This window comes from Tyto alba, unplaced genomic scaffold (genome assembly GCF_018691265.1).
Source record: "Tyto alba isolate M040663 unplaced genomic scaffold, T.alba_DEE_v4.0 Super-Scaffold_22, whole genome shotgun sequence".
Lineage (NCBI taxonomy): Eukaryota > Metazoa > Chordata > Aves > Strigiformes > Tytonidae > Tyto > Tyto alba.
This window is the reverse complement of record NW_024881296.1, coordinates 27,837,684-27,851,137: the sequence shown is the minus strand read 5'-3', so window position 1 is coordinate 27,851,137 and position 13,454 is coordinate 27,837,684. Positions and strand designations below refer to the sequence as shown.

At 44.7% G+C, this 13,454-nt stretch overlaps 1 protein-coding gene across 1 annotated transcript; it reads right to left on the bottom strand.

Moving 5' to 3' along the window:
* Nucleotides 1–3,986: 3,986 nt before the first annotated feature.
* LOC104362530 (p53 apoptosis effector related to PMP22) lies at nucleotides 3,987–12,793 on the bottom strand. Its single transcript, XM_042796151.1, has 3 exons — nucleotides 12,510–12,793; nucleotides 4,958–5,101; nucleotides 3,987–4,325 (listed from the first exon to the last, which is right to left on the bottom strand). The coding sequence occupies exons 1-3, from the start codon at nucleotides 12,718–12,720 to the stop codon at nucleotides 4,090–4,092; spliced, it is 591 nt and encodes a 196-aa protein (XP_042652085.1). The 5' UTR covers nucleotides 12,721–12,793; the 3' UTR covers nucleotides 3,987–4,089.
* Between the last annotated feature and the right edge of the window lie 661 nt (nucleotides 12,794–13,454).

Genomic DNA, 13,454 nt, shown 5'->3' with positions numbered 1-13,454 from the left:
AAATAGACACATTCTTGGTCAATGGAATCTACATGTATAAACTGCTGCACCCGTGCAGTAATGCTGACATACCCCAGGTGCTGGGATCCCATTGCACATGGATTTCGCTACACCTGTACAGTCACCTGTTACTGGAATCGCATTCAGAAACACAGCATCCCTACTTTTGGCAAACGTATCCTCCAGATTTGATTATACTTTATTCTGGTTGTGAGTATGACCTCCTAAGTTAATTTTTAAATCTGTGCAGCTTCACCTACTGGCACTGAAATCCATGTTTTTTCAGGGTGCTGTTCTTACTGCCAGTAACCTCCACTGCTCTGTGTTGTGGGACCAGTACCTCAGCTCTCTCGGCTGCTGTACACCTCCTAAAGCATTTTGGTTTCCATCGATACATGTGCTTCATTCATTGTCAATTCTTAAGTGCTCAATGATCTCAGAAACGTTTTGTGTGTGTGTGTGTGTGTGTGTGTGTATAATCTTTTCTTTCAGCATGTGGGTGTTTTTGTTTCTATAGTGCTTATCACCATAAAAATCCTCCCCCTCCTCAAAAAAAATTACCTTGAATGACTTCACTATCTTGATTTATGTATGCATTCTAGGTCCAAAAGTCCTTAGATGCAGGATATAAAGGTCAAGTGAATACTTCTTAAGAACTCTACCTTGTTAATGAATTGTCGAAAAATTAGCCACTTGTTACATCAACCAAAAATACAAAATTCCAGTGGGGTGTGGCAGCTGTTTCCCATATCCATGAGATTTAAGCAATAATCATACCATTCAGGTCAATTAGCCTTCCCTAGCACTGTTATGCACATTTCTGATTGCTCGTAGTTCCCTCTGAGACAAGACACAAGTGTGCTCAGTCTCCTGAATGGCTTTCTGTTCTCTGGGATTAGGTTAGAAGGAGCTACCCCAAAGCTCGATAGAGTTGCTCAGTGGATTTTAGTGAGCACAGATCAACACTGCAGCTCAGTACTGACTGGCAGGTAAACAAGAATACAAATGTTCTTTGTGCCCAAAAAATGGGCATTATACAAACTCTCCGATTACCTTTAAAGCATTTATGAAAATCTAAAAGGAACAAAAATATTTCCCCTAATTGTGTATTTAAGAGTAATTAAAGGAGGGGAAAAAACCACCCAAACCCAAAGCAACCTATGCCAGCCAAGAGTATCCAGGGTGGGAAATGTGTTTTAAAACAAAGACATCTAAGGAAGAGGACAGCTAAAAAAGTCAGAATGGTGAACCCATCCTTCCGGAAATCAGAAGCCACAGGCTGGTTTAACACAGCAGTGGCTGACAGGAGATTCACTCTGTGAAAACACAGAGGGAGAAAGAGTTGTTCAGAATACAGATTGACACTAGCTCAGGGCTATATGCAGGCCATGCATAATCTGATGTTAGAAAGGGGAAGGTTTCTAATCACAGAAGTGCAGTCTTATAGTGAAAATAGTAGGCAAGTACTCCATGTTTTTCTCACTATGGGAAATGGGACTTAGCACAGTTTTGATTAAAAAACAAACAAACAAACAAAAACGAAACAAACAAACAAAAAAAAACAGTCTCCCATACACTGTTATGTACTTCATGCTTGGAGTTGTGATGCATTTAAGCAGCTTTGGCTTAGCAAAAATCTTTCTATGCCTGGCACTGCTGATGGAAGCACACAGACGTGTTCTGCAGTGTGTACTCAAGCTTATTTGTTGCCTCCTGAATATGAGGTCCTTAACTTCATTTTATTAACCCAACACTTCATAGATACTAATATTCACGTTAAGAGAAGGAAAGAAGGGCTATTTGCTTCAGCTTATGAAATGAATCTGTGAACCACAAACACCACCAGGTCTCTACAATGATCAGTTAAAACAGTTTTAATTAAGCCACCACATTTGAAAGGAGTGCCACATACATCAGTATCACTTGAGAGTAATTAATGACTATTTGCAATAGCTTTCTCCTGAACATCTTAATTGCGCAACATGCTGGTTAGGCTTCTACCCCTCCCAGTATATTCAGATCCAAGTTTATTTTACATTTGTGCTTTTTTGACAAGTTATGATAATGCTCATAAAAAACATACAAAAGACTTAAGTTATGCTAAACCCTATTACCATACCATCCTCCCTCTCATTAGGAAGGGTGTCCATTTTCTTATGTCTTTTCTCCTTCTCAGCTTTAGCTGTGCAAGGATATTCCAGACTTGGGATTCTCTGCTGTGTTTTGAATTCACTAGAAAGTAGGTACTATCATTGCTCATGATACAGATTAAGTCTACACAGTATTCCCCATCAGCCAGTACCGTACAGAAAAGGATTTAAAAAGGCACATATGTCAGAGGATTCTCTTCTTCAGCAAGAATCATAAATACAGTTGATTCTGTATACCACAACTGAGCTTGTAACAGGTCTGAAGTCTGCAGATGTTTATGCCCTGTAAAGTTACCGAATACAGGCCTGGAAGGGACCTTCAGAAGTCACCTGGCCTTTCCAAAACAGGATCACATGCAATATATAGAATTACCAAATTAAGAAAGGTGTTACAAAACAAAAAGCTATACAATATATAATACAAGAAATATTGGGCACTGAAAAAGCTTAGTTCTAAATTACTTCAGCTTTACAGTATGCTGGCTAATGCTTTGTAAGTTCTATTTTGTACATGTGCATGAATACATATACCCATACACTTACCCTCTCCTAAGTACTGGGTTCACAATGGTAAGAAGTCCCCAGCTGCTCGTTATATAAACTAACACACAGCATTTGCTTTCCACCCTGCCCATACCCCTCTAAGAAATGTCTGTTAGAGCTACTTCCCCCATAGCTGGAAGAGGAGCTCCACAAATGAGCCTCTTCCTTGTTCCCCAGCTGAAAAGAGCCCCAACAAAGATTATAGACCATAATTAAATCTGCTGTAAACTGCTGCAGGTCCATGGCCAATACAGACATGGCTCTGCCTTGCTGGAATACTTATTGGGAATTGCTGGCTCCAGAAACACAAGCTAGAAGCTGTCTAGATTACTCCGAGAGACGCATGTCTCTATGAAGTTTGCATATGTAGATTGCTCACAGAAGTACTTTTCTATTTTTACCTGTTATCCCTAGTTACTCACATAGCATCCCCAAGTTAACTAAATTCTAGAGTACCTACAATGTGCTTTAGAAACTTCTGGAGGTTTTTACCACCATATGCTAAGATTTTCCTCCAAAGCACAGCTGATAATTAAAACACTGCAGTTTTAAAAAGGTAGACAAAGAACAGTGTTTCTACCCAAAGGTATTTTCTGAATCAGCATCCCTCAAATGCCTTGTAAAAATATGTAGTTTAACATCTGAAAAATTATTGATTCTCTCTGTGGCAATGTGTATTAAATTATATGTGGCTCCATCAAAAGTCCTGCAGTGGCCATAAAAACACCAGTAAGTGTTACATTAGCCACTGTTATATATACCAGGTCCATGTTTTAGAGGACATCTCCATCCAACAGCACCAATTGGTGGAAAATAGATTTTATTTTCCCCCTTAATTCAAATAGCAAATAGTCAACAATAGTCCAGCAACAGGAATGAGAAGAGATTCTTTGGCAGCAGGTGACTGTGATAGTCTCAGTCTGTGTTCCTTCCTTGGGACTGACTTTGGTGGAAGAAAAAACATTCTCGGGAAGGTTTTTTTTTTTTCTAGTTCCATTTAAGGTAATTTTGTCACAGGTAAAACCAAAATAACTTGCCGGTCCCTCTACTGGGCTGTTTAAAATATCTCCTCTTCCTCTCTACACTTGAAACACTACATTTTTATTCATAAGCAAAAGTTTGAATAAAATAAGGATTATTCAATTAGTTCATAGGGGAAGAAACAAGTAAACCACCTAGACTTGACATAAGAATACATAAATAATAGATAGAAGCTATTTGCTTAAAGATGCCAATGTTTTTACTAATTTATTGCCAGGGCTAGTAAAAAATACTCCGAAGAAATAAGGTGGGGTTTGTTTTGGTTTTTTTTTTCAGTCTCCTATAATTGCACCAAACTTACATCAGAGGTGCTTTTCTGTTGTTTTGACGGTTGATTGCACTTAGATTTAATCTTTCAATTTAAGTATGGTGCTCTCTCTGGGGACGAGTAGTAATAGGTAGGCTTGATGTTTCCCAGGACTTCATCTTCCCAGTTGGGGAGGCAGCAGAAGAAGAAAGCACAACCTATTACAACAACAGTGCTGGCCCAACCAAAGCCATAGGCCCAGCTAAACATATTATCTCCTGTCAGTGGAATTTCTTCTGTGAATTTCACTGGGTAGATGACCAAGCCTATGATCTGGAATGCAGCTAGAGTGAAAAAGAAAGAAAAACAGGAGTAAATGTCAATGAATGTATTACATTTACCACTAGAAAGGTAGCTGCAGATAACTGCATATCCTTTTAGAATTAGCTCCAGTCCTACCATCAAATCTGCATTCTTACAGAGGTACGTGGCTGCTGGCTGAGGTAGATCCCCACGCCTATCCAACTGCAGCAGCCACGGCTGACATTGCCAGGCTGCTAAGGCACATACCTGCATGCCGTGACCAGCCCTGTCCGACAGCCAGGCACCACGAGCCCTGCGAGCCAGTTACCTCCCACTTGTACCACAGCCCTGTCACTCCTCCTCCCCTGGGGAAGGCGGGAGGCACCCCGGGCTCTCAGGTCCTAAGTCTTAGAATGTGACATGCAGGGTCAAAGGTGTTGGTTGCCCCTGTACGCTGCTTTTGGGAAAGTGCTAGCTGACAAAGGCCACTAGAGCTTCCCTAACCATTATCCTCTCAGAGCATCTGAGCAATCAACCTTCCCTTGTTCCCCATGAAAATGAGTCATAAACCAGACAAAGACAGCTTCTTTCATAAGGGAGGCTCCGTCTAGCATGTTTTTCTGCTGATGCCTGTTTTACATCAAAATAGCCTTGTCTTTGTGCCCAGCCTTACCAACAACAAAGAGCAAGCCTCCAATTCCTCGCACAAAGTTGAAGCGGAGTATCTCAATTGAGAATGCAATGACTGCAAGGGCAAAACAGATGACCAGGATCACAAAGCCGACGAGGTACGTGGCAGCTGCTGCTCTGCCCCAACCTTGAAGAAAAAACAAGAAAGATGTTACACATAGCACTGCACTGAACTGTAGGTCATTGCAAGTCTTTAGTTTCCTTTAATCATTTTTTGTTGAAATCTTTTACTGTAAGAAGCATGCCCTATGTCAAAGCAATGATGGATACCTCCAAAGCACCCAGCTGAAGACCAAAGAGGCCCCATCATTGGTAGAGCAGCACAGAAGTCCCTGCCCACTAACTTGTCCCGCTGAAGAGAGGGATATAATGCAGCATGGTAACCGAGATAACACCTCCAAACTCTCCATCTGTAAAACCTGCAGACATCGGAGTAAACAGGGCATACAAACACTGAGAATGTACTTTATCATTACCGTTCCTGTTCAACATGCAAGTTTACAAAACTACTTCCATGCACTGGGATAGTATGAGAGCAGAGAAGAGGGTGTCACTGCAGGAGATAACTGCTGGGAAATAAGAAGCTGTATGCTGGCAGCACTATTGCCTGTTTATTTATGACAAGAATAATGCATGTGGAGCAAAATCAGCATGGCCAAAAGGAAGTAGCTTTGGAATAACTGAAATGAGAGATCACAAAGAAAAAGGTCTTGAAGATAAATATCTATTCACAGCTGAAAATAAATTTAGAAACGGCTAAAATGTAGCAGGGGGAGGAGAAACAGCAGAATCTGAGGTAAAGTGGAAGAGTCCTCTTTGAATCATTACTTCAACACCCGATGGGACAGGGTAGTACAGATTCTTACAATCGAGCAGCTGAAGGCTGGAGAGGCTCAAGCACGAAGCAAGTGGCCTTATCCCAGCAGAGCAGCACCAGTGCCCAGAACTCACCCACCACAGCTGAGGGCCAGGGCAACGAAGGTAAGAAAACCTGCCAGAAAAACAAGCAGCAATTGCCCTTTGGCAGTAACACCAGCTTGTGACAAGGCCCTCTTTATGGCCAGACCCTGACCTCTTTAGCAACTAAGCAGGATTCCAGGTGAGCCCAATGCAAACAACCACAAGCAAAAGCTTTCCAGCCCTGGAGGCAGGACACCTGCTCCCATGGGCCAAACCCTACCGGCTACTGCTTTGTTTTCCAGGCAGCCATCATCACAGCTCACCTCCCACATCTGCATAACATGGGTTTCTACTTTCACACGTTCAAAGACAGGGCCAGATCCCGAGCTCCCTCTAACGTAGGAATAAAGAGAGCAGCGAGATCTATCTAGGCCAGAACATCTTCCAAAAAACCTCTTTTTCATCAGAGCAGTCTGTTCCAACACAGCTGAAGCGACTCTGGAGACACCCTGCTTTCAACACAGCCTCCGTTCTTTCTGTGCAAAAACTAAGAGAACCTTCTCCCAAAGAGTTAAAATCCTCCACCTTAACTCATGTACTCTACTAGTTGCATAAATGGGGAAAAACTACTAATTTTAGTTTTATTGCGTTCTCTGTCTATCTCATACACCCCTATTGTGTACATCAATTTACTCCCTGAAAGCAAAGCATTGTTTTACAGCTATTTTCATTAGACCAGTCTGAACTGGTTTCCCTCTCCCCTATGCCAATAGCAAAAGTGAAATACAACAGCCATCCGTCAGCCAGATCTTGGCCAAAACCACTCAACCACCACCACGGCCAGCTGAAGGCAGTCATGCTGGCATAGAAAGGGTAAGAAAAAGGGTTTTCTTTCTCCTCTCTCTTCTTGGAGCTACTCAAAACTGCAAATACTTTTCAAATTAGTTCTTCAGCCAGCTGTGCTTGTTTCATACCCCTTCAGTAGGAGAGTGCTGCAGGGCAAGGAGGGAAGGAGGACACCAGATGAGCGTCTGGAGTTAAAGCTATGTCAGTAGTCTGATAAAATCTTTTCATACAAAATATTCTCTGACATACCTAATGCAGGGACTGGATACTGTCTCCACAATAGGATTTATTTAGAGATAATTAACATAAAGGGATAGTTAACCCTAACACAGCCAGCCCAGGAAAAGTGATTTAGACTAAATGACCTAGCAATTCTATTTCTTCATATTTGTCCTATCAAGAAGAAAAAAAACCCAAAACAAACAAAAAACCCACAAAACATCCAAACAAAAAAGAACACTTAGTTATCAAAGCACATTCCCTTTCAGATGCATTACATATGCTGGCACAGTGGAAGAAGCCAAATCTGGCATCTGCCTGATACAGTTTAGGTTGCAAACTCAAATACACCGGCAGGATAGACACCCCAAGGTTTGGTGCAACACAGACATGACTGGAATAAGTACAAGTCAGAAAGCCTCTAGCGCTCTCTGCTATTTTCATACACTCTGTCCTTACTTTACAAGCGTAACAAGCTTTTGGATACAGGGCAACCCTGGCTTCACTCACAGTGATTTATTTTCTCATCTCTGGTGATAAAAAAACGATAACACATAGCTGTAGGAAACATCTTGTCAGGAAGATTAATACCAAGCCCAGTTTTGTTTCAGGTCTTCAGAAACAGGGCAGCAGAAGGCACCACCATTACGAAATTCAGTGGTTTTAGTGCTCACATGTGACAGCTCAGTGCTGGTAACCCCCATACCTTCCTCTCCTTCTGCTGCTGGATTATCTTCTCCAGTGGCAGTTATCAGTGGGTTGACACTTACAAATCCTGATAGGACCGAGTCATAGGTGCTGGCCACAGCGCTGGATGGCTCTACTCTGGGCTGGACTAGACAACAGCCATAGAACAGCCAGCCTGCCACATGAACACCAGTGGCACTCACAGGAAGAGCAGCAAAAAGCTCTGGACTTGTATATACACACAACATTATGAGAAATCTCAAAAAATTAACTGGAATTCTTCTAACAAGAGACTGATGGAAGAGGTTGGGGTGGGAGACTGCAGCCTTACCGAGCGTAGGTGAAGCCTTGGCACGCTCTGTTCCCACACAAACCACTGCTGCCCCCACCAACCAGGAGAGCTTTCAGCAGAGGGGTGGCTGCAGGGCTCCGACTGAAATTTCTGTTTCACCATGCAAGATCCCCCTCATCCCCATACCTGTCAAGTCAGGCTTTCCCAGCTCCTGTTCCTCCCAGAGGCTCCCGAGAGCTGACTGAGCCCCACTCCTGTCTCTGTCTGCAAGATCTCCGCCTATGGCTCCCAGGAGGCAAGAAGTGCAGGTTTATGTTCTCACTGTTTGCTGCCTTAAGAGCTGGAGAGACCTGCTCACACTCAGAGAAGGACAGATCAACCCCAGTTTCCAGCTGGTTTGTGCTCAGAAATACTTCGTAATCACAAGACGTTTAGCTAGATTAAGTTTTCCATAAAAACAGAAAATTCTCAGGTCCCTTCATTTGGCTGAGAGTATATTTCTTACTCAAAATAGGTATAAATATGATGCCTGTCTGTGAAATCAAACAAAAACACCACAACAATTTGGGACTGCATAAACAGAAGAGCAAAAAAGCAGAAGAGTTGGATGTATTAGCATTTCCCAGGTTGGCTTTGCCTCAAAGAAGAGTCAAGTTCTTTGCATCTAATCAGCAGAAAAGTATTTATCAATTAGGTGGTGTCGAAAGAACATTAAAAAAAACTTAAATTGTTTGGGGGCTGAAGGTCTATAATTATTAGGAAGGATTAAGAGGTTTTTTTATGTAGTCATCATTAATCAAGCTATGGAAAGGAACTAAGCTGCAAATGTTACCATGCAAATAACTAGGAGGGGTCAGGATTATTTAAAGTTAATGATGAGCACCAGTAATATGATGAAATTTAAAAAAGCAAGCAACAGAGACTTAGCGTTAGGTATATTTCCTGATTTTATTCAGCCATGCCTCAGCCTCACCAGGGAGGAGATGGAAGCTCTACACGGTAGGATATTTAAATCTAGATTTCCCTTTAGAAATTAATAAAAGGACTGGGAAAATAGTCTAGCAGGAGGATGAACTGCTACAGGATTTGAAGGAACAAGCCTTTCTCATCTTTGTTCACTTCACTTACAAAAGCAGAAGCTAGTTTGTTAGCTTGTGAATAACTGGAATCTTAGAGTAGAATTTTGTGCTGTGACGTGCATAGGCGAGGCACATTTTCACTCTGTAGTTATTTTTGTGTATATAAATAGTAGTAGCAATTCTGGTTCAGCCTTGACAGCCCTTCCGCAGAATGCCCCAAAATATCTGCTTTTGTTGACAAAACAAAGGAGTAGTGGACTGCAAGCAAGAGTGCACTATCAGTAATATTTTCTTGCTCACATAATGTGCAAGCTCCCATGCCAGTGAAGGGAAGGTATGTGCAGATCCACCATAAGCACAGGACAGCCCAGAATCAAAGGCTTACTGGGATGGCTGCCTGGGAATTTATACTGGAAATTGCAGCTCTGTTTTGGCTTTAGGAGTGCAGGAAAAGCAATTACTATACTACCAAACTGTTAAATAAGAGCCCACTAGTACAAACTTGGCTTCAGCCACCTGTCTCTGCTGAGAGCTCAGGAGAGGGACAATCCTATCAATTTTCAAATTTTAAGGCCTGTGGGTTGCTAGCAGTGGAAGGGTGCCTGCCCAGGGGCCAGCAAAGCCCACTGGCAGGTACCCCAGCCTCACCTGCTTGCTGGAATCTTCTCCTGGGGAGCTGCAGTAAATGTTTTCTTAGTGTAGACTGGGACACCAACTGCGGCACCTCTGCCATTAGCATTTCCCAAGTGCCTGCACTCTGCTGACACTATAGACTAAACAAGTCTGGAATACATCCTGGCATTGTAAATCAGACCAACGCATACCTGAAAAGAGGCATACTGAAAAGATAAGTGTACATGTAACATTCCTCCTTTATTTATTTGGTCCCTCAGTGAAGTCGACACATGCACTCAGCTTCACCAATAATCTGTGGTATCAAAGTCCATACCTCTAGGGACACAGGTACAGTGGCATAGCCACAGTGAAACATGATTTACAGTGGCTGAGCTCCTACTTCTAGGTTTCACTTTTTGTTGGTTTGTTTTTTTTTTTTGGCCCTTACTAAGGATCCGGATGAATGCTGCCCTTTTTCGAAGTCAGCTGTTGTAGACCTAATGAATACCAACTGGCTGTTAGGAATACAAGAAAGAGTTAACCTCCATGGGATCACCTTTACCGCACACATACACGCCCAGCTTTTACAGTGATAATTCAAAGCAAAGTCGCTGGGAGCAGCTGCTCAGAACCAGGAGGACACAGCCACCCACAAATGTTGCTCCTAAACTTACAGCCTCATTACTATAAAGACAACCACCGGCTCCAAGTAACCACATTGCAAACAGTCCTTGTCATAGCTGACAGCTTACTGATATGTTTTAAACACACAGTGAACACTTTAATCCTGCAGTGGTCCAGACTAAGTCATCTTGAGTCATACCATAGCTCAGTACAGCAGCTCTGCTTAGCAACATTTTGATAATACACAGATGCTGCCAGCCAGGTCCTTCCCAGACACAATCCAGTAAAGAGCTCCAAACAAAATCCCTTCCCCACCTCCCTACCAAATGACATCCTACTCTTCTTTTTCCCCTTTCCACTTCCTCCCTCTCACGCAGCATTTGCAAATGTGCATTAAGCAGCAATGCAGTTTAGGAGACACTCCTATTTGCAAATCTTTGTCTGTTCCTGCCCTTCCCCTGCCGCCCCCCATTTAAAATAAGTGACTCTGCTGCTTTTTCTTTTCCTCTTCTTAGTATATATGCCACAGCTCAATTAAGAAACTGTCTAGTGGAGCTTTTTATTAATGGGGATCCACTCTGAAGTTTTCATTTCATCGGGAGAGGTGCAGGATGGTTAGTGCATAGTAGTTATTGTATGCAAAACACCAGTTATGCATCTCAACTAACTTTTCTTTTCCTGCAGCAGTGCTGTAAATGCCTGCTAGGCATTCTTTCCTTTGTAAATGCCCTCACCTATTTTAAGCCTAATTGCATTAGCATAGAAAAAGGGAAACAAAATAAATCAAATCTGAACTCACATGTTACATCCTATCTCTAGATGTAAATAGTATTTGAATAGACAGTGGCATTGATGTCATGAAAATTACAGGAGGCGAAATCGCATTGGTATAAATAAGCCAAGGATTTTAAGTAAGCTTTGATTTAAATAAACCAAGGCTTAAATAAGCAAAGTCAAGGATACTAGTCTTCTGACAGCTTGTTAACTAGAACAAACAGCAAAAAGTTGCTCTTGCCCCACAGTGCTCAAGGCTGATGCAAAGCACACACCCATCAGAGCTCAGGGACATGAACAGCAGTGTCACTACAGGAGAAAGCAAGTTTCAGCAGCTCTACTGTATTAGCACTTCTTCCCTGTGCAATGTAAACTTCAGCAACTCTGCACTAGCTTTCCCTCTCTGCCTAATGGGGGAGACGGATATTTCTGTCACACTAGCCAGATTTCTTCCACCTACAGAAAAACCTGCAGTCATCACCTGGCTGAGAAAAAGCCACTGCTCTTACGATATATTCAGGATTCAGTTTATACCCAAGTGTTGCAATGAAAAGCTTCTGGAAATCAGCCTGCTGTGCTTTGGCGGTAAGGGATCTGCATGGGGAAGGAGTCCCGGCTGAAACACACCCTTTCCAGCTTCCCAGTCCCCAAAGCACCCTCCTCCCGGATCTCAAGGCGAGTCTACTTATTTGTCCAGAACTATTTTGTTTGCAGGAAAAGCAGATGTAATCAGACCCATGTGCTCTTGCAAAAATACCCCAAAAGTTGCCCCCAAAACCTAGAAACTGGGAGTGTGCAGTAAGAATATTATGCTGGTAATGCCAGATACAGAAGCAGCTCAGCAAGTTCAAACAGACACCAGTATCCCGATTTAGGCCTCAGTGCAATAGAGAGGTATACAGAAGAAAGGACTTTTTTTTTCTGCTTGCAAACCCACATCAGGCCATTTTAACCTGCAGGTCGGGAGGCACCCTAATAGCCGCACTCCCTCGGCCAGGCAGGGTTCAATTAAGGTGCTCTCCCCCTCCGGAGGGCCGGGGGAAGCCCGTTTTACTGCCGCCCAGGTGTGGCTCTGGAAAGGACATCCCGCATGAAGATTTCCACGCTCACCATCCGACCAGCGAGGCTGCTGGGGACGCAGCCGGCAGGGAGTTGAGGGAAAGCAAACTGGCGAAGGGACTTTGTGACCAGTTGGCTAACTTTGGTCGCGAAATAACTTTTTTAAAAAAAAAAAAAAAAAAAAAAAAAAAAACACCAAACCAAAACATCAACACCCTGGCTTCTCCGTGCCTCACCGACGGAGGAGGCTGCCCTGAAGCACTCGGGACCCGCGTTTCTTCGCTGGTTGAAGCCCCGAGGCAGCGCTAAGCACCGGTCCTGCCAGGGCACCCCCACCGCGGAGGGCGGCTGCTCCCCAGCAGCGGCGGGGGGAGCGCGGACGGCCCCGCCGCGGGCCGGGGGACCCCGCTCCCCGCCCCGGCCCCGACCCCCCCGCTCACCGTAGTCCATGAGGGATTCGCAGCTCCAGTTGAGATCCCCGTCGCCCCGCGTACAGCTCTCCCACAGCGACGCTTGCTGCACGTAGGGCTCCGACTCGGACTCCAGCCAGCCCCGGCCGGCCAGCGCGATGATGCCCATGATGATGGCCAGGCCCAGCAGCAGGGGCAGGAGCCACCTGCACCTCCAACACGCGAGGCCGCACACCACCATCCTCCTGCCCGAGCGTCGCGGGTGGGGTGTGGCGGGAGCGCTCCTCCGGGACGGGAGGCTGCGGCTGGCTCGGTCCGAGCGGGTTTTTAAGGCGCCGAGGGAGGAGGGAGTCCCACCCACATTCCTCTGACTAAGCCTGGCGGCGGCCCCGACCGGTGGGGCCGGCGGAGAGGCGCGGAGGGAGCGCCGGGGTGGGCGGGGGTGGGCCCGCTCCTCGCTCTGCCCCGGCTCCCTGCCAGCCCCCCCCCCCGCTTCATCCCAGACCCCTTTCACCCCTCCTCCCCGCACTTAGCCCCTTGCTGGCTGCCACCCCCCTCACCCCCGCCCCAAAACGTAACCACAGCAAAAGCTTTCGGTTCTCGGCGGGTTTCACAAGCCCTGCCCTCGTCCCGAGCGTGGACGCTCCTCGGTCTCCTCTTTGTTCACTAGATAAACCAGCGTTACCCAACATTGATAATACGGTGTTAGCCCCTTCAGGTACCAAAAGCTTGCAATGAGTTGCTTTGCAATTGAAATGGTCAACTTCTTGTCCAGTTTTTGGACAATTTTAATGCAAACGAGAGGAAGGAAGAAAGGCGTTATATGAGGATGGGAATCTAACAACAAGGAAGCCATCGTTAATCTGGCATCAAGCTCAGCATTAAACAAATGCGCGTCTCCTAATGGCCATCTAACAAGGGTTTGATTGCAGTTGTGCTCTGGCTGCCAACCAGGCTGTGCAGGGCTGTGGTACT

Coding starts and splice junctions, on each gene's coding strand:
- LOC104362530 (XM_042796151.1), bottom strand. CDS start 12,720: ATGGTGGTGTGCGGCCTCGCGTGTTGGAGGTGCAGGTGGCTCCTGCCC. Junction 5,102..12,509: donor CGAATCCCTCATGGACTACG/GTGAGCGGGGGG, acceptor TTTTTCTTCAAG/GTTGGGGCAGAGCAGCAGCT. Junction 4,326..4,957: donor AGGCTTGCTCTTTGTTGTTG/GTAAGGCTGGGC, acceptor TTTTCACTCTAG/CTGCATTCCAGATCATAGGC.